At 41.8% G+C, this 19,518-nt stretch overlaps 2 protein-coding genes across 4 annotated transcripts; one reads left to right on the top strand and one right to left on the bottom strand.

Annotated features, from left to right (window-relative positions):
• The first annotated feature begins 476 nt into the window (after positions 1-476).
• On the top strand, positions 477-3,559 carry LOC124195479. Of its 2 annotated transcripts, none has more exons than XM_046589909.1 (12): positions 477-1,103; positions 1,185-1,247; positions 1,313-1,495; positions 1,568-1,705; positions 1,777-1,957; positions 2,017-2,136; positions 2,197-2,363; positions 2,441-2,644; positions 2,708-2,747; positions 2,808-2,991; positions 3,051-3,176; positions 3,242-3,559. In XM_046589909.1, the coding sequence occupies exons 1-12, from the start codon at positions 825-827 to the stop codon at positions 3,270-3,272; spliced, it is 1,716 nt and encodes a 571-aa protein (XP_046445865.1). In that variant the 5' UTR covers positions 477-824; the 3' UTR covers positions 3,273-3,559. The 2 variants fall into 2 exon arrangements, with proteins under 2 accessions (XP_046445865.1, XP_046445869.1); XM_046589913.1 differs by having other exon boundaries at positions 965-1,103; positions 1,165-1,247.
• LOC124195526 (transmembrane protein 134-like) lies at positions 3,470-17,644 on the bottom strand. 2 transcript variants are annotated; one of them, XM_046589977.1, is made up of 8 exons: positions 17,428-17,644; positions 16,111-17,346; positions 15,853-15,943; positions 15,452-15,647; positions 4,407-4,510; positions 4,177-4,330; positions 4,007-4,110; positions 3,470-3,911 (listed from the first exon to the last, which is right to left on the bottom strand). In XM_046589977.1, the coding sequence occupies exons 4-8, from the start codon at positions 15,495-15,497 to the stop codon at positions 3,837-3,839; spliced, it is 483 nt and encodes a 160-aa protein (XP_046445933.1). In that variant the 5' UTR covers positions 15,498-15,647; positions 15,853-15,943; positions 16,111-17,346; positions 17,428-17,644; the 3' UTR covers positions 3,470-3,836. The 2 variants fall into 2 exon arrangements, with proteins under 2 accessions (XP_046445933.1, XP_046445923.1); XM_046589967.1 differs by lacking the exons at positions 15,452-15,647; positions 15,853-15,943; positions 16,111-17,346; positions 17,428-17,644 and adding an exon at positions 4,714-5,099.
• Positions 17,645-19,518: the final 1,874 nt, after the last annotated feature.

Raw genomic sequence — 19,518 nt, 5'->3', positions numbered from 1 at the left:
GTAAAGCAAGCTTCACTTCTGTAAGAAATCTTTTGGCTCATGAGAAACCTCAGTTTGCACTTTTATTGATCATCCACAAAAGCGCACTTTTGAAAACACAACACGAAACTGATTGAGAAGTAGTTGAGCATTGCCATGTCTAAATTAGCGGGTATAAATGCATTAGTTCTGTTATTTGCCCTTCTTCATCATCACCAATGTATGTAGGTACGTATATAGAGGGGTTATGCCTGAGCATGGCTATGCCTACTTATAGTACTTACATTGTATGCTACTTCAACTAAATACGAATGATAATATTACAAAGAACATTGGACTGCCGGGTATTCGTGCACGTAGATAACTGTCCGAAAAGGTCGCATTTGCCTTTGAGCAATTTGAAATGGTTTTTAATTCATATTGATCGCAATATCATGAACTCAGATCGTATTTACAGAACATAATAGAGATTGGCCGTCTTGACGTTGACCAGTCGACCGAATCACTGACTAGAGTGCACTGACAGGACAGCACAGAGCCACAGAGCACACTGAACTTGTCTTCTTCACACATTTGAGGTTTGGGAAATCCGGCAACGCAACATCACGTGACCAGAATGTGTTTTGCCTTTTAGCCCTGAATTTCGCTTGACGTGATATTTCCTTGGAAATTTCCCCAATTTCCCAATCGTTATTTTGACGACACATCTGTATTATTTGTTTCGTACTGCTTTGTTTCATCCTATGAAGCAAACATCTTGTCACTCATCAATTTTTGTCTAGCTCGCCTGCTCGCCCCCTTCGACAGACTATCTGTCACTGTCAGCTTCATTTCCAAGCAAAACAATGGGAAACAAACACAGTCATGACGAATCGGATGGGGACGATAAAAGTCATTTAGGGACGCTGCGAGATTTCCTGAAAGCTAAAACACCCATTTTGTCACCTTCTGGTAAGCGAAACAACAAAGAAGATGCAGGTGATCATGCTCATCAAGCAAGCAACAACTCTTCAAACCTGAGTGAAAAAGTGCCTGTTGAGAAGCAAGCAAGCATAGATTCATCCTTTTCTGAATCAGCACTGTCTTCCAGTTCTAAACCAGATGGAATTACAAAGCTTGCCAAGGTTAGTGGTGAAAACTGTTTTTGTTTCTTTCCTTTGTTTTTTTACTTCTTTGTTATAACAGGCTCTTGTTTTTTATTAAAGGAGCTCATGATTCGATCTCAGCTTCAAGAGACAAAGGATGGGATATCCCTTTCCACTTTTTCTGTATGGAAATTCATTGAATTCAATCATACCAAAACAAATGATTTTCGTGCATTTCCCCCCTTTAGAAATATGTGTGCCACGGCTGTGTCTTTTTAGGTCAAGCACTCTTCAGAGAGTTCTCGAAGTTGGGAAAGAGCGCTAAGAAATCAACCACTAAACAAACACTTTCTAAAGAACAGTTTGTCACTGGTTCACAAAAGATAGTTCAACTCATTGGAGAAGAACCAATGCTCACTTTTTATGTTCAGGTATGACTACTTGCATAGCCCTATGAAGTGTTTTAATATAGAACTTAATTTATTTTTCTCGTGAATGAATAGATTTTTGCTAGTGATGATGATCTGTTGAACCATGATGATGTTAATAAGTTTTTTCAATCTTGTTACCACCTTTCATTGGGTAGTACGACTTGTACGGACCACAGTGATGAAGTGATACAAATGGTTATCACCGCCATGGTATGTAAAAACTGTTATTTCCGCCCACTAAAATTACAGATTAATGAACCAACTGCCATTGTTATTTTTAGTTTCACGGCAAGAGTACTTTAAGCTCAAAATACGTCGTCCATTGGGTGCAGGAAAATTGCCCTCGGGTTGTGACGTGGATGCATCGTCACCTTGTCCATCGTTTGACCGTAGGCTTCCGTGTTTTACAGCAAAATCGAGAAGCTAAAGTAGAAGTCGAGCATGATACAGATCTCGCCACTAGTAAGAATCTTGTGGTTGCTTTTGTGTAACGCATCCGCATATAAGTTTTATGTTTTCAGATATCGAAACACCTGTGTTGGCTACGACTCGTCGAGAAAGTTTCTCGATTTTTTCTGGCAGTCCGGTCTCTGCTGTGGGAGCCGATTTTTCCCTTCAACGGCAGACAAATCAATCTCAAGGTAAGTTCTCGTTAATAAGGGAAAAGTGAAGATGATTTAATTGACTTGATTTGTTTGCAGCTGATATTGAACAGGTGATTTCAGAAACACGGCTTCACCCAATGCAAATCTGGCTGCTAGGATGCACCCTTCCGGTGGTCTATACTCGTCCGACTCCTACACTTCCTAGCTCCCCATCCATCAATGGGATTGTTTTGATGGATCCACACACGTTCATTTCCCGAATGGTAAGCAGTATGAATGATTCATGCTTATGATTCAAAGATAAATAATTCTTACATCACATTGCAATACAATTATTTAGATAGCTTCACATAGCCCTTCGAATTGGGCGACGTTGTACAACAGTGATAACGACGGATTGTCATTAAACCGGTTTGAGCACCACGTAATGGGCTACCGCGGGCCTACCGTCTCTTTCCTGTATGCTGAGGGCAATCGCATTTTTTGTTTGGCCGTTGACCTCGCGTGGAAGGAATCGATTCAGTTTTGGGGAACACCTAATACCGTATTTGTGCTATAATGTAATATCATTTACAACATTTCGCTAACAATTATCTTGTAATCATAGATCATCGTCCAATTGACCCCCGAGTATAAGGTGCTTGATCGTAAGTTTTCCGAAGAAATTTTAAAGTTATCGTTCGAAAACTAAACCTTTTCTAATTAAGGCGGTGAAAGCATAATGTACTACAACACTTCGGTTCGTGGATATCCTTTTGGTATTCAAGTGGGGACCGATCATCGCCATCCTTGCCTTGAAATCGATAAGGAATTTTCACGGCTTAACTACCGAAAAATTCCGTACGCTTTAGAAGCCATTCAGGTGTGGGGTTGTGGTACTAGCCAACAGAGGTACGTGAGAATCAATCTTATTTTGGGGTTTCTTTTTAAACATAATCCAATTTTTTTAGAGAGTCTCAGCTGGAACATAAGAAATGGGAATTGAAGCAGGTAGAGAAGAGCCGTAACGTTAAACTTTCCGCTGTAGACTGGAACGATCATCCTGATAAATGCCTTCTCGAGATGGCTTCCCACAGGCAGGTTTTCATAAATCCAGTTATTAATTTCAGTTATTAAACTTTCAGGTATTTTCTAATTACAGGCCAAACTATTCTCAATTTGGGAATGCGTGATAAGTGGAGAAAAAACTGACGTGCGCACATTGCGGAGGATCCCAAATTTCGCAAACCTTTCCAATGTCCTACCTATTTCTTTCCTTTTTTTTTTAATTTGAAAATATTTCTAATATCTATTAAACGAGAATTGAGATAAGCTAGAGTAAATCTTTTTAACATCACTTGTACAATTACTATTAAGAACATACACCCGACAGAATTGCTTTCGTTGTATTTGCATACTCTGTACAATCTGCTCAAGCAGAAACACAACGTCCAAATATAAAAACGAGATTCATCTGAGAGTGAAAATGTCCTAGTGAGTCAAAATCAACGCAAGAGTGAAGTGGTCCAAGTTTTCGGAGAGCAAAAAAAAAATGCAAATAAACGAAAACCGAGCTGAGGTTCAATATGTACAACCAAATGTTGAGCAAAAAAACTTAGAGAGTTATGAAAGAGGAAGCGATGAATCACTGTACACGGTTACAAAAAGCTAACTCTGCCGATGATGAGTGTCGAGCAAAATACGTAACACCCCAATATGGCACGCTGGGCAGCGTCTGGGATATTTCATAACCGGGCTTAATTAAAGAGAGGTAAATGATAGAAGTTGTATCCTTTCCTCCCTTTCACGGCAAGATAAATGTAGACAATATGCTGTAGAGTGAAGAAAAAAAAACAAATGAGTTTTGTTTTCTTGTTAGATTTTTGTGAATAACCCTATAAACTAATGAACCAAACCAATGACTTACATAGGCTCCTGGAATAAAACATATAACTCCTATGATAAGGAAGACTAAGCCTTGAACTCCTCCAGATGGAATTATCAACACAGTTATCCCTGTGACCAATAAACCTAAGGGGAAAAAAATGTTTACTGTGAGTAAGTACAACTTTGATAGAAGGTACTTTAAAATCATACCCAAACCAATAATGACAAGAGCAAAAGCAGTTGCTACAACTTTCCAATTCTCTTTAACACGAGGGTGTTTCCACCAAATTCTGTCAGGATCGAAATATGATGGTGAGTATTGGTAGCTTTCATGGATGAGAGAATCACTGTCTTTGGATGCAGTCTATATGGGGGAAAAGCAGTAATTATTTCAACATGGCTGATAAATCGTAAAACAAATAAATAATCGGTAAACCCACATCATCCTGCATAATTCCTGTTCGGATGCTCAATAATACAGGTGTGTGGTGTGGATGGGAGCCATGAGAAACTGTGGTGATATTCGTAACTTGGTTTTCGACACCTGTAAGCCAATATGAATAAAACAACAAAGAGTAAATATTCAGTGTGAATTCCAAACAAGTATTTAAGGCAGAATTGACAATCATCAAAACATGAGATGTTTAATCAGCTGTCTATTAAGCAAACATTTCTCAAATTAGCATGTTAGTGTCCCATCGAAACTGTTGTTTACACAGTCCAATCTTTGCTGACGTGCATTACTACCTTCACTGGGAATAGGTTTCACACCGCTATTATTTCGCGAACTGAAGGCTGATTTGTCGACAGTTGTGCTGCCGTAGACGCGTACGACGACGTCGTCGAGATTTTCATCGAAGGCATCATCAATCGAGAATGGCTTCTTAGCCATAATACTTGGATTAGGTAGAACTAAATAAATAATGTAGCACTTGTGATTTCAACTCAACTAAAACCACACGCTGGTGGATTAAGAACGGTCTCAATGCCACAAATATTGATGGTGGGGCTGTTGCGGAGAATGATGTGGGAGTGGTAAGTCAATTCCAGCGATGCCGGATTGTTGTTTTCACGAAGGGGGCGACACTCGACAGCCATCGAAATGACCCACCTGCTCACCCACCCACATTTAAAAAACAAAAAAATAATAGTTTTTATTTTTATTCCCACAATTCACGAGCTGCAAACCGGCAGAAATGGTGTTAAGGTCGTTCGACCAAGGGGATTGGATTCCAGACTGTCGTCAACTTATCCTGAAACGTATTGATTTCGCTCAATTGATATGCACGAAAATTCCGCTGTTTCTCGGTTGATTATCGATTCTTTTCACGCGACTCCAAATTGGCAAACACAATTGACCATGTCTGGATATGGAACGTATAGGCTCTCGGTGGAGCTTTTCGATCGTTTGGGTCAAATACAAAAAAACCGATCGCCTTCGCAATACAAATGCCAGCCTGTTATACCTATGCGCGCAAGAGTCTAGAGAAAGCTGCCGAGCTGGCGACTCGGCTTCGCATAAGCACACGCAAGGCTTTTTACATAATCACGGCGAAAAACATTCTGAAATAATCTCGCATTCATCAAAGACACGATTATATATATAGAGAGAGAGATCGGAGGGGGGGAGCTGTGTTTTTCTGAACGCCATAAACTGTCGGAAAGAAAATTGAAGTTTTTGTTTTTATAATGTTTTAAATAGGATCAAATCCCGGAGGCCATCTATCGTGGCGTCAGCCCATGTCTACTTGAAATTGTCATTTTGGCGTCTATCTCGAAAAAAAAAAAAAAAAAAAACACAGAGTAAAAATGAAAGGCTTTTTTATATACTATATTAGAGATTAGACGCGGAGTATATACTAATTAAACCACCACAGGCGCCATGTAATATAGAACTGAACCCTTCAGAGAGAAGGGCCCAAGAGCGTTTTGAAAGTAACAACACATAAAAGCGCTAATGCTGACGCAACTGATTTATCTTTTCGTCCCGGTAGCTATAAAGCAGTAGGCTATAGCATTGTGTTGAATGTGCAATAGCGCACGCAGGGCAGCATGGGCGCCTAAATTTATGGATTTGATGCAACAAGGTGTCCGTCCCCCCTGCTGGCCTCGGAAATCTATACGAGTGAAGGCCGTCGCCGTCATTTGCGCCCGCATAATATTCTCCATTGGGGGAATGTGTCAACTCATTCGTATTCTGATCTGCATCTGGGTGAACGAAATTGGTTAGCTCCTTTTATAAATTATTTTCTGCACAAAGCTTTTTCGATAGCAACGTCATCCAGCATCTGGCTGCCCGTTTATGGAGCATATTTCAGCGTCTCATCTGCCAAAGTCCATCAACCTTGAGCGAAAAAGAATAATACATTTAGATAGGACAGTCCCATCCACGGAATACTATGAAACCAGCAGCGGCAAACTGACAAATCACGGTCTATAATTCATCCTCTGCTCATATACGGGTCAGGCGATTCGAGCGCTGGATTATTCACATTTGCTCACGTACGAACCTCGCACTGGTCCACTAACGGCAAGGGCGCGTGAAACGAGGAACGGACTGCGTGCCGAGTTCAAGGACTTTTTTTTTCTTTCTTTCTTTCAACCAACCTGTGAAGGCCCCACTGGCCAAATGGCCAGCAACTCTCTCGTTTATGGAGCACAGTATCACCAGACTCTAGCAGCTGTGTGTCGATCAGAGATTGTTAAGGCACCACAAAGACCTCGGGACCCCGATGTCCGCAGAGCTATAACCTGACAGTATATAGGATAGTGTTTTTCTTGTTGCTCTACAACACGAGAAAAAAAAGGGAAAAGGCGATGTCGAAACCCCCCAAAAGAACTGTGTAGATGCCTATCGGGTATCTGGCGTGACGGCGCTACTGTGATTGCTGACCCTGCCCAAAAAAAGTCAGGAAAAAAAATAAAAATAAAAAGAGTCAGATTCAATAAAAAGAAAACCAGAAAAACAAATCAACGTCATTGTGGGCGCCAGTACATTGAATCAAGGGAGAATATGAGAGATCAAAAGAAAAGATTAGTCTTTTTTTCCCCATTGCTGTTGCTGCCCTATAGGCTATTATACTCTCTCTCTCTCTCTTTTCTTTTTTTAGCGAACGGCGACTATTAACTGATTATACAACTGGTGCGTGGTGTAAAGCGGAAAATCTGCTTGGGAACGTGATTCTATTCTAGATTGGATGTTTTCGCATTTGAAAATTCGAAAAAATGAAGTTGAAAAATTCAACGTGACTTGATTGTTTGATTTTTTTGCAGCCCGTAGATACATGTACCTGTGTGCACGCGGGTTGACTAAAGAATAGGACAATTAGATATACCAGTTGGATTGGATTTGATCGTGTGGGCGGATGTCGACAGCGGCCATTCCAAGGCCAATTGCAGACAATGCACCCACAATTTCGTGTAGCCACTTGAACGATAGTCCAGGGAACATGTCTTTTATCCACAGTTTTTTTATTATAAAGACACTTTCAAAAAATGACGGCCACCCGCAGTCCAGCTCGGGGATGTACACTATGTAGCGCTGTGTATAGTAGTATAAAGCTGACTTGAAAAAGTCCATCACGTCCATACTCGGACCGTATTCCTTTCGGAAAGAATCGCTCGGCTGGAAAAAGCGAATAACATTCGGAGAACTGGGAATCAGAGCGCAATATCTCGGGTACGGGCGGAATGCTCTAGACACTAAAATACACTCCTTCTTGTTCTTCTTTTCTTGAGCTTGCAGCTACCGCGAGTGTGACGGTATTCGAAAAATATAACAAAAGGAATTCAATCGAAAGGGACAGAAAAGGAGGACGGCCGCCACTTGATTCTATTGTGCAGAAGGACGTTCTTTCTGAACTCAGGGTCTCTCGTCGTCTCCTAAATGTCCAACTGGAAATGGAATTGCCCATCAAGTCGGTCAGGGAAGGCAGCAGTCTCTCTATAAGCCCGTCGTCCAAGAAGGAAACCAAAATGAAAAGGTGGCCGTCAACGCACCTGCGTGGAGCTTTCGGATACAAAAGGACACACATAGTACTATATACATACAGTAAACATAGAGTGTAGTCTTCTGTACAATGTGACAGCGACAGCGGACAGCAAACTTCATGAAAAGTATATAGTGGACTCAATATATATAGAACGGTCGAATACGAGGGGTGGAGTCGCATAGAACAAGGAATATAAACGGCCCACCAACTGCATAATAAATGAAAACCTTTTTTCAGAAGTTCAGGTCAAGTGATGAACAAACAGCAGAAAAAAGTTTCACTGTGTAGGGCTTCTATAAACACGCCTTACATCAGCTAATGAATAGAGAAGTTGATGTTTGCCAGTTGCCACGATATTCCCGTCTGGTTAATACTTTAATACTTTCGACTGTGTGTTAAGCCTCTTGGAAATCACAAGAGTGATGTGTGTAGTATAGAGCTGGAATTCCTAATGCGCCTTCATTCTTTATTAACTAGCAGCGCTGATCCTCTCAGCTCGATCCATTGACTTTTAATCAGGGCCGGAGAGGACGAATGCCAGCCGGTCGATCGTTCCTCGGAGGATCGCTGCATGGTTTGTTTCATCACAGCTGGGCAAAAGGCTGGAAACTAAGAGTTTCCGAGAATAAGGAGAGATTTTCCACGACATTTATTGATTTGTCTTAATCAAGTCTTATACCCAGCGCCCATTAAGTAACAGCCAGACACCCAAACGAGCGTGAAAGAGGGGGAAAATCTGTGTGGTTTATGGATAAAAGGGCTCCCGTTTTCACAGGATGGAAAGAGCACAGGACAATGACGACTCTGTCGCTGGCAAAAGAAGAAGAAAAAAAAACGACCTCGGCCACCATAAGAGAATTGAGGCCAATAGATGGTTATCCATCTGATTGCGCCAGCACCATCACCGCGCGACACAATGAATACCAGCTAACACGACAACATGATTGCACTCTTCTTCTCCGTCACACACACAAATGTTGTCCGAATTTGGGCGGATGGATATTACGTAAAAGCGGCGACCCTGAACCGAACGAGGAGAGAACGGAATTTTTACTTGACAAATTAGAGAAAAGGAAATCAGCAAGACAGCGAAAAATTGAATCATTCCTTTTCGTCTAAATTATGATCAACTTCCTTCGTTCTTTTTTTCCCGACTATCAAATGAAATGTTGCGAGCACGATTATGGAGATTTATGAAGGACGAATGCAAATGACCTTTCTCTCTCTCTCTCCCATTTTTGAAAAAAATAGACAAAATCAACCGAATAGCCTTTTTATGTGCCGCCGTATCTACACACCGGATATTAAAATACCTTCAAAAACGAGTTAAAAATAGGTTCATTAGTTTATTATTTTTATTCCCCCCAAGATCGACGCAATAATAAACAACAATGGAACGTCTGGTTGATTTTTTGAAAAATTCGGGGTGGATGCCAATAAAAGCCAACCACATTTCCAACCATACTGATTTGTATATGGTCAATGACGTCACGCAACCAGCGGATTCACTCTTTTTCCCGTTTTGGCGGCCACCAATAGAGACGATTGCGGATTTTCCCATTTCTCTCTCTCTCTCTTTAGCTCTCGTCTGTAAGCCCGGCGCGTTTCTAATCGGCGACGTCCTCCCGCGTTATTCCCCTTAATCGGTCCCTAACGCACAACGGCGTGATCATCACCATCGCAAGTCTCAAGGCTGCGGATGATACGTACGCATTCTTTCCGATCCGTCTCTGTCCGCTCGTCTGAAGGCCGGCCAAATAATAATAAGAAAAAACCAAGCTCCCAAACACGACATTGAAGCCCCTTTCAACACGCTGAGCTTCTCATCGCATACATAAAGGAATATGGATATAGTTTGGCAAATAAAATTTCAAAAAGAAATGTAGAATGACAATAGATATTAAAGGATCATCTTGACAATAAAATCTACAAGGTGAGAGGGCTAGTCTAGCGATGCGAAAAGAGCTTCTTAAGACGACGAACAAATATTGAAAAATCGTGGATGCTGTTAGTGTGGGCTGTCCTTTTTTTAGCACCGGGCCTTTTAGGTTCACATCTCCTTTAAACGTGAAAATGTCCTCGGCGTTCAAGGTGTGTTGGTTTATTCCCGAATTTTTGGCGGTCGCAAAGGCGATTGGGAATCACCGGGAGGCATTTGTGTGTTTCTCTCCTGGTTGTTGACAAGAGTGACTGTGCAAAAATAATCGGGAGAGAGACCCCAAAAAATGACGCGACCAAAAACAAAACACACAGCAACGCAGAGAGCGGAGGAGAGATCGAGTGGGATGAAATGCCAACGTGTTTCTCTCTCTCTCTCTCCACGGTTGGCGGAGCGTCGCGACCTTCCCGTCCGCCAAAAAAAAACAAAACAAAAATGTCTTTCTCCTTTTTGTTCTTTGAATTAATTCCCTTCCATCAGCGGTGACCCGAAAACAACAAAACTGGCTCCCGTTTTCCCATCGAATGATGGACGACCGTTTGATCTCTACTAGGCACAAACGAGCTAAATAACCTAAATAATTTTGATTGTCAAAGAGAGAAAGAGAGAAAAATGTCGTCGTCGTCGCAAAAGGGGCGAACAAAAAGGAGAACGGAAAGGTATGAGGACACATCACGGAAAAAGATAACAAGTAGACCTGTTGTAGAACGAAACAACATTCGGTAGCTGCTGCTGCTGCTGGGATTTTGGCACGAATTTCCCTCAACCGAATGTCCGCCCCCTTTTTTGTTCTGCTGGAACTCTCTGGCGAGCGCGTTCCGTTTTTACTTCATCACGGATCTCTTTTCTCTTTGACGTCATGGAAATCAGCGAGAAAACAAAAAACGAGTTGATGGCGAGGTCGTTCGAACTAAAAGGGAAAAGCGGATCGAGCCAACGGGGATCGAGCAGCCACGACAACAACAACAACAATAACAACAACGTGTGTTGGATAGTATATAGACGAACGACCGGTCATCACACACACACACACATGTACACGCTGGGCTGGCCCGCGTGTTCTTTCGTTTCTTTTGAACCAAAGAGAAAAGAGTCGAGGAGCCAAGGACGTATGAAAATGCAGACCCATCCATCCATCCATCCGCACGCCCGTCCACACGCAAAAGGCGGCGCTCGTCATCATCCATCGCCACACGAACGAAACAACCCCAAAAAAAGAAGCGCGTGTGCATCCTATGTTGTTGTTGTTTTGTTTCTTATTTAAGTCAGCCCGGGCGAAATAATTTATCTACTCCTCCGAGACGGTGTGAGCGATAGCCAGCCATTACGCAATCAACATCTCTCTCTCTCTCTGTTTTGTCCTGCCAATTTAATTACAGGTGTTTTTTCTCGTGCAACTTGTCGTACTACACATCGGCTCCTTAAGGTGTTGGCCTGTCTCGTTGTACAGACAAACTTTGTGTCACCTAGCCGCTCTGCTGCGTGACGTGATGGCCGGCAGGATAAATTCGAGTTGCGACACTGCGCTCACGGGCATCACGCGTGCCACATCGCGCCACAAATGTCCCAAAAAAACGAACTCTAAACGAGTTAAGTAAGTTTAGAAAATTGACAGGATTAGTATATGTCCGCCCCTCACTGTATTTGGTGGCTGCATCCGCGACACGGATCAATAGCGCTGGGCTATGCGTAAATCATATACGTAGTGTACACTTTCTGATGTCGATCTTTTCTCTTTTTTTCTTTTCTTATAATAAATAATAACGACTATATAAGAACCGATACGGTTACGGGGTACAACCGGGTACATGTTCAGTTAGAGAGGCTCACGGCCATCGATTTCAATCGCCGTTTCACCAAGTGAAGCGGAAAATAAAAATGTGTTGTCCGAGAAAAATGAAATCAATTGACCAACAACGAGCAACAAAAAGTTTCTTTTACTGCACATGTTATAATTTAGTGTGATTAGAGGTGAAGGCTAAATCGGTTTCGTGTGACCGGGGCGCCCAGTCAAAAGTGAACATATCCAGCGGGAATTTTTCCCACCGCGTCATAAGACAAAAACCAAAAAAAAAAGTTGTTACGAAATTATCATCCGGGGATTTTTTTTCTCAACCAAATTTTTTGGCAAAAAAGTTAAAATTTAAAAACTTTGGCCAAAAAAGAAAAAGAAAGTGTGGCCATCCACGCCCCCTTTTTTCTTTCTTCACTGATTAGCATTGAGCAAAAGTTCTTTTCACGACGCAACGGCCATTTCGGCACACACCCAAACAACAAACGGGGCGCCGCATGTGCTGGAGGAGATGGAGCTCAAAGATTTTGTGCTGCATTTTTTTTTTTTTTTTTTTGGCAAACGTCCGGGGCCGAGAACTGCGTCTCGGGTCACCGCCTTCGTCGGGTCGATTTTTAGATTTATCGAATTGCGCAAAAGCGCTCGGTAAAAGTGTTTCCACTTTTTTCGCTTGTTGTGTTTTTCTTTTCTGGTTTATTTTCTACGATTCGACCCACTTTTTCTACGAGCTGGATGATATGTTTGGCTCGCCATTCCAGTGGTGTATCACACCGGCACGAACGATCACGGTATAGTCTACTACTCGGTCCCATCAGAGCGTGACCATTTTGGCGGAGCGATGGCAAAATAAAAAAAAATAAACAAACGGGACCGGTCGCCCCGACGGAGCCGAAAGATGGCACACTCTGATAGCCATGCCATCCATCCAGTTAAAAGGGAGACGACCCGTCGAGTTGTATATATTTATACCACGTGAAACGAGTCATCCCAGCAGCCGCTTTTCTCTTCTTCTACTCAGCTCCATTGGTCATCCATATAGACGCAGTCACTTTTCCTTTCGAACGCGGGACACACAAGATAGTATAGAAGGAGAAAGAGAAAAAAGGAAATCGTGAGCTGGAATAATGCGCAGGGGAATAATTCAAGACTACGGGGCCAGGGTCGGTCGTTGCGAAACGGACGTCATTCGATCCAATCGCGAAAATGTCTATAAAAATAAGAAGGGCCAGGAGTTGAGATTCTTTCTCTCTTCTCTCGTCGCTCTCACGTTAGTCACCAAACGAGTGGCTGTGTGGCGCCGCAGCCAACAGCCCGACCGCTAGAATGTTAATGGCCGCGACCGAAAGTCCCTTCAATCACCCCCCAAAAACAAAAAATGCCATCAGACTTATTCTCAGCTTATATATATATACGTGGGGGCCTGGTACATAGGCGAAATCGCGTGACCCGCTTCTCCTGTCAGCGCAGTTTCCCATCGTCCGTCTTGCGTGGAGAACAACAACCAAAAAAAAAAAAGATGGGAGCCGGGCGACGGGCCATCATCATGCAGCGCGACGCGAATCAAAAATTCGAGTGAAACAAAAGAGGCGGTCATCATTAAAAGCATTTGAGAATGACGTCGACGTCAAAACTGACTTTCATTACCGGTTTCCTTTGAAAAATGAATTGAACATTTTTGTTATTGGTGAAGAGATTTTTATTTTTAAAATGACGACGACGGCGAGCGAACGGTGTCGCATAGATAATGAAATCAACCAAAGGCGTTTGTGTGTGTGTTTGCGTTGATTAAATTTCGTCTATTTCTGCTTTGGCCCGAAAATGACATTACAGAAATTGACGATGCGCCGCATGACGTCCGCTCATTCTGCCAAATTCTTTTTCTCATCTCTCCCGAAAACCTCCCGCAAAATAAAAAATTCAAAACTCATTTGGGTACGTACACAACGCCTGGTGGAGAAATCACGCCGGTGCGTTATGCAACTCACGCGACAAGGAAAAACACAACAAAAACATGCGGTGTTCTCGATTCCAGGAATTTAAGAAACCAAAACGAAAGATCCCAAAAAAAGGAGTTTCGACACATTTGTTTTTTTTCTGTAGCCAAACAAAAAATTTGTGAATACATTTGAATATCGTCAAAAGTACAGCGTGTGGACAGCACAACACAAACAAACTCTGTGCGCCCAAAAAATTAAAAATTAAAAACGATGAAACTACAAATAAAAGGAGAGTTTTTTTTTTTTTAGAAACAAAAACAAGCGCGTTGTTATGTGCTCTCAAATATTAGAACCACGAAATATTTATATTCGAGCCGGGAGGCGAAATGAAAACGTGTAGGCAAAAATTCGAGAGACGGAGAGTTCGCTTCGCTGTTATGAAAAGAAGAAGAAGAAGAAGAAGAAGAAATAAAGTGAAAGGTGTATACGGCGGCGCCGGAGTTATTGCGATGGACGGGCCAAAAAATGACGGGCCAATGTCGAAGGTTGCACTCACGTTGGATTATTTTATTCTTCTTTTTTGGGGTTTTTTTTTTTTTTTTTTAAACGGCGGCGATGAGCCCGTGCGAAAAACGCATTGGCCAACCCGATGCTGCTGGCGCGGGTCTTTCGTGATTCACGCGGGAGGAGGTTTTTATTCCTCCTCTCATCAAAGATGTTATTCGCGCTCAAATTGATGGGAAGCTTTTTTTTTTGCGGAGGTGGTGGGACGATGATGATACAACAAAAGAAAAATCCCCGAACGAACGGGAGAAAAGAGAGAGATGTGCGAAATCAACAACAACACGCCGAATGTATCACAGTCGGTACTACTTTTTTTTTCTTCGTTTCTTTATGTACATACTAAAGGGCATTGCATCTAACGACGTATGTAGATAGCGTGCGACCTGAATAGTCAAAATAATCAGCCTCGCGCGGCCTTGCGTATTTACCGAGAACCTTGCGCCATTAGACGGTCATAACAAACAGACGTGTGTTTATGCCAAAAGACATTGTATATTAGCGGCTGCACTAGAAAACAGACGCACGCCGGCAAAAGGTGGAACTTGTTTAATAGCTGTAATATAAAAGTAAAATACACACACACACACAGACATAACAGCGCGTTATTGTGTGCGCATTATACTGGTACCGGTGAACTGTAAAACAGGCCTTTTGGTTTGAGCTTTTCCATTGAACTTTGATTTCGGGTCGTGCCAGTGAAATAACGCGCATAGAAAGGTGAACGAAAGTGATTAAGAACCGGCTCTGCATATCCACCCATCCCTTTTATTATTAGACTGTCAATTTCACCAAGAGCCGCGCGGGGTCGATTCGCTTGGCTGCCGATTGATAATGCCAATCATTCGTCTCTTTTTTTCTCTTTCTATGAATAATCCCAGTGATTATTACTTCTTTAAACAAACGTCTTTCCTTCACAAAACGTGTACACAACGAGGAGGTGCCGGTGGGGTGGCAGGTCCCTCTTGGTCATAACATTTTCTAGACTTTGCACTTGGAAGTGTTTCAAGTTAAAAATATTTTAGAATTTGATTGTTGATCCACAGAAAAAGTAGTGAGGTATAAAACAAGCCTGATCTGCAGTCGTTATACAAATGAGTTACTGAATGAGCCCTTAGAACTGAGTCAACAAAAACGGCAATAGAACAAACAGTTCCTGTCAACGGTATAGCTCGGGAATAATCTGATTCCGTAACTATCTAACGATTTATAATTAACGCCACCAAACACTCAAAAAGAAAGAATAGAGATGAGTGTTTCCTACCTTTAAGCCTGGGAAATCCACAGCCAGGCATCCACGAGTGCTCCATCCACTGAAGAGTTGAATACACCAGCGACCAGGGCGTCTTTGTAAATACACTCACATTCACATGGGTGTGAACATTTAAAGAAAGGGGAAGAAAAGATAGATAACGCGATCGGCATTGGTGGTTTCTTCAATCAAACGGGATGCTGTTTATCTAAACAAAAATAAAATATATGTTACGAAAAAATATTAGCCAAAATAACAAGTGAAAAGTTGAAAATGAGACAGAGGGTAAACCCTAATTGTGAATACAGGAGAATTCAAGATTTCAATGTAATGCACTGCATTGATGAAGGTTATGCATAATTAATATATCTGGCAGGTCACAGGAATAAAAGTGATAACGAAATTAACCTTACCCAAGCGAATACACAGAGATTATTGCTGATGACAGCACGATACCAGCACTTGCATATCTTCTTGTTATGATGACTGGTTCAGGTCTCAAATCTGCACAAAGGAGAAAGATTGTAACACAGTGCAAACAAACTGCCATGCATAAACAGGTGGCTTACATGATCAATGCTAACTAACAACATTTCACAGTTTTGGAACAGGTTTTTTTTCTATTTATAAGCTACCATATTCATTCTATTTGTATTCTTTGTTTTATTTACCTGAAAGACAGCATGGAGTGGATATTGAGCGATTCCATAAAGAGATGCGACCAGAGTTGACACGACGACCACATTTATGTAATTTTATTTGTTCTGCTGTTTTTGTGCAGCAACATGTACGTGTCCCAAAACGTGATCGTTCCCGTTTTCTTTGTAATCTGATTAAACTTCTTCGTTTTCGAAACCAGCATTTTAAACAAATTTGAAAGCAGACGACACTTTTGACTTGTCTTCATGCTAGCTTTAAGAAATCGATACAAAACCATTAAATATCGACCCCTATCCTAAATCAAAATTATTAAATTAACGGATAGGGATTATTCAATATCTCCCGCAGATAATTACTTTAAGACCGGAATTGCCGGAAAAAGACTCGCCACGATGATCTTTGCAAAGTCGTTGAAAGAATTCCGCATAAAATCAAAGTTACATAACTGACGACTTTCAAAAAGGAAATGAGAATTTGATTTTTGACTTGGTCTAATGATTCACGTAAATGGTTGTGACCGTGATTACCATCTTCCTAACGTCTACAACAAAACATTACGTCGATCTATACCTGAGGATGGGAAAATGTCTTGGGGGTCGTGGTATAGGCCAACCAATGGGGGGACCTAATCATCGGAGTGTCTGACGTCAGAAGATAGGCAGCGCCGGCAGTAAATCAGTCGGTGGGCATCAGAGGAGACGTCACTTATTTGTTGGGATGTTTCTTTATTTTTTCTTTTACGTCCACATCCAAAGCCAACAAGAATAAATCCAGCACAGTATCCGCCTCGAAGACTTTGAGAGAGATCCGGCTTAAGAGGATGGGCCTATGGCAACCAAGAATTTTAGGCTTTTGACTTTTAGCTTTTATTGTCATCGTTTCCATGGGACTATTTATTTTGGGACCGGGCCGTAACGACAAACAACCTTGGTCACGTGATTTTGTTTATCTTTATTCTTGAATTTAGTTTTTTATTTTTAAAAAAGCGAAGAAGAAGAAGAAGAAAATTTACTTTTTAGCCGATGGGGGGCAAGGTTAATGGCGCTCTTCTTCCAGGACGTGCAGAGAATTTTATTGTTGTCTCTTCTCTCTTCCAGAAATCGTCGTGTGGATTTGAGTCTTCCGTTGTTGCCGGACGCCCGGCCGCTGGCCATCAGATGAATTTCAGTTCATCGGGTCCTTCAATTCCACCACCCGCCAAGGACCTCACGAACTTCTAACTCTTGATTGCACTTCACTTGTAATCCCTAAAGAAGTAAAGAAAATCTGGTAGAATCTTCAGAACATCAGAGTAGAGACTCTGCGTTTATTTCCCACAGTTCCCTTACATGGTGAAATTACACACGCATTACATCGCTCCTCTTTTATTAGAGATGGAAGAAGAAGAAGGAAGGTCCTTTTTTATTGCATCGTTTTTAATTCATTCCTTGATGAAGAAAAGAAATAAGGTCTTGCAGCTCCCGACGAACCGGAGGTCATCGGCGTCTTATTTTTTCGTCTTCTTCTTCCTCTGGAGGAGGGGAGATGTTGATGGTCATTTTCTTTCAAACCTAAAAAAGAAGAAAGAAGTGAATGTTGGTCAAGGTGCGCGCGTAAGCGTTGCGTCACGGTAGTTTTCGTTCACTTTTTTGGGGGGTTTTGGGTTTTTTTTTATTCACGAAATCTGACGGGCCATCGATCCAGTGGCGGAATAAAACGGGCGTGTTTTGTCCTACTCACGAGCCGAGAGAGAGAGAACTGGACAAAACAAAAAGAGGGGGACGATTGTCATTGACGTTTTTTTTTTAAATAAAGAAAACGAAATTAAAGGGAGTCAACCGTATCACGACCAAAGCGGGACCAGTCACGAGACCGTGGGTGACTGTCACTTGTATATATATCAATAAATACGCACGGCACACAATTTCACAACATTTTGATCATAGATATTTCTGCCTGGAAAGACTCGTCCAACTGTCGCAACGACGTGTGTCTAACGTCCCGTGACAATTATTATGAAATGCGTCCAACATCACAAGCGGGGGCCGTAACCGTTTTCCATCCGAGTTCAATTTCACGTGCATAACAGCCGGTGGTGTACTAACGTGTATCATATATGCAATTCTTTTCGATTACATCAAACGAAAAATTTTAACTTTCGATTTCTTCTGCCATCCTTATAACGTCGTAACTATAATTCAGGGGTATACATGTATATAGTATATGATGAGCTGCGGAGCCGAGGGAAAGTCCCTACGTACTCCGCCCCGCGCACAAAAATTAAAAAAACATTTTTGAAATTGACTGTGGCCCGGCCATATATGCGGAGCTGCTGCCACTTTGAGTTGTTTACATTCCGGACTCTTTTTGTTTTTTTATTTTTTTTTTTTTTTTCTTCTCCTGGATGAAAAAAAATGAACATCGTGCGGATGATTGAAAGTCAGAGAGCGACATGACGTGCAAAGTCAATGATATATACTGAGAGATTGAGGAAAGGTAAAAACCTTTTTTCTTTTTTTCCTTCTCGGTCGTGGATGATGGAGAGTTGATGAGCGTGTACAGTAGTAGTGGCTTTATGCGTGCCACGATAGAAAAAAAAAACACATGGCAGCTGCTCCCGCGTGTGCGCTATGTTTGCGTTCTCACGCAGAAAACACCCTCCAAAAAAAGAGAATTTGAAATGAGCGCGCGAACTACAACAACCCAAAAAAAGTGACGAGTTTTCTCCTGTCGACAGACAACAAAAAAAGGTGGCGACAAAATCTTATTATTATCATTAATTCAAACAAAAAAACAAAAAAAAAACAAAACAAAATTAGAATGTGAAGGAAAGTTTGCGCGGATGGCACGATATCGCACGTCCGGAGTGTAGTTTAACCGAAACACTCTGGAAAAACCCCCGCCAAGTTTGAAAGTTTGGAAAATCAAATATATTCCGGAGGTCACATAGTTCTTTCTCACCATCAGCGAAGCTTGAGAGACAACATCAGTTTATCCAGCGGAAAGGGTCCGAGGAGACCACACAACACCAAACGGAGGGAAAAATTTAAAATACGACAAGAAATAGAAGAGAAGAAGAAGAAAATGTCCAAAAATAGATACGAAACAATCCGTTACGGATAGGCCGGTTTTTATTCTTTCGTATACAATACAATGCGTATGTATATATATAGCGATATGGATGTATATGTATACACAGTGGCGCCGGTGGCCTTGCCCCCTCTCTCTCTCTCTTACAGTCGGTTATCTTTTTTTTTTTCTATAGGAGAGAAGAGCTGCTGCCCCCCTTATATATTCCCTTGTTCCATGGAAATGTCTAAAAGAAACATGTCCACCACTTTCCTTTTCATTCCAATAGTCCGACACACGTCGACACAATAACAAAAGAAGAAAAAAAAAGAAGAAGAAACGGGGGCCTTTCGTCAGGCCGGATCTCTGCT

This window comes from Daphnia pulex, chromosome 1, assembly GCF_021134715.1.
Source record: "Daphnia pulex isolate KAP4 chromosome 1, ASM2113471v1".
In the NCBI taxonomy this organism is placed as follows: Eukaryota; Metazoa; Arthropoda; class Branchiopoda; order Diplostraca; family Daphniidae; genus Daphnia; species Daphnia pulex.
The sequence above is the reverse complement of the archived record's forward strand: the minus strand, read 5'-3'. Positions and strand labels throughout refer to the sequence as shown.

What these genes read in the sequence shown, in the direction of transcription:
- LOC124195479 (XM_046589909.1), top strand. Translation starts at nt 825, where the DNA reads ATGGGAAACAAACACAGTCATGACGAATCGGATGGGGACGATAAAAGT. An exon ending in TATCCCTTTCCACTTTTTCT is followed by an intron (nt 1,248 to 1,312) that starts GTATGGAAATTC and finishes TCCCCCCTTTAG; the next exon opens with AAATATGTGTGCCACGGCTG. An exon ending in TGATACAGATCTCGCCACTA is followed by an intron (nt 1,958 to 2,016) that starts GTAAGAATCTTG and finishes TTATGTTTTCAG; the next exon opens with ATATCGAAACACCTGTGTTG.
- LOC124195526 (XM_046589967.1), bottom strand. Translation starts at nt 4,858, where the DNA reads ATGGCTAAGAAGCCATTCTCGATTGATGATGCCTTCGATGAAAATCTC. An exon ending in GAAACCTATTCCCAGTGAAG is followed by an intron (nt 4,511 to 4,713) that starts GTAGTAATGCAC and finishes ATTGGCTTACAG; the next exon opens with GTGTCGAAAACCAAGTTACG. An exon ending in TCTTGTCATTATTGGTTTGG is followed by an intron (nt 4,111 to 4,176) that starts GTATGATTTTAA and finishes TTTTCCCCTTAG; the next exon opens with GTTTATTGGTCACAGGGATA.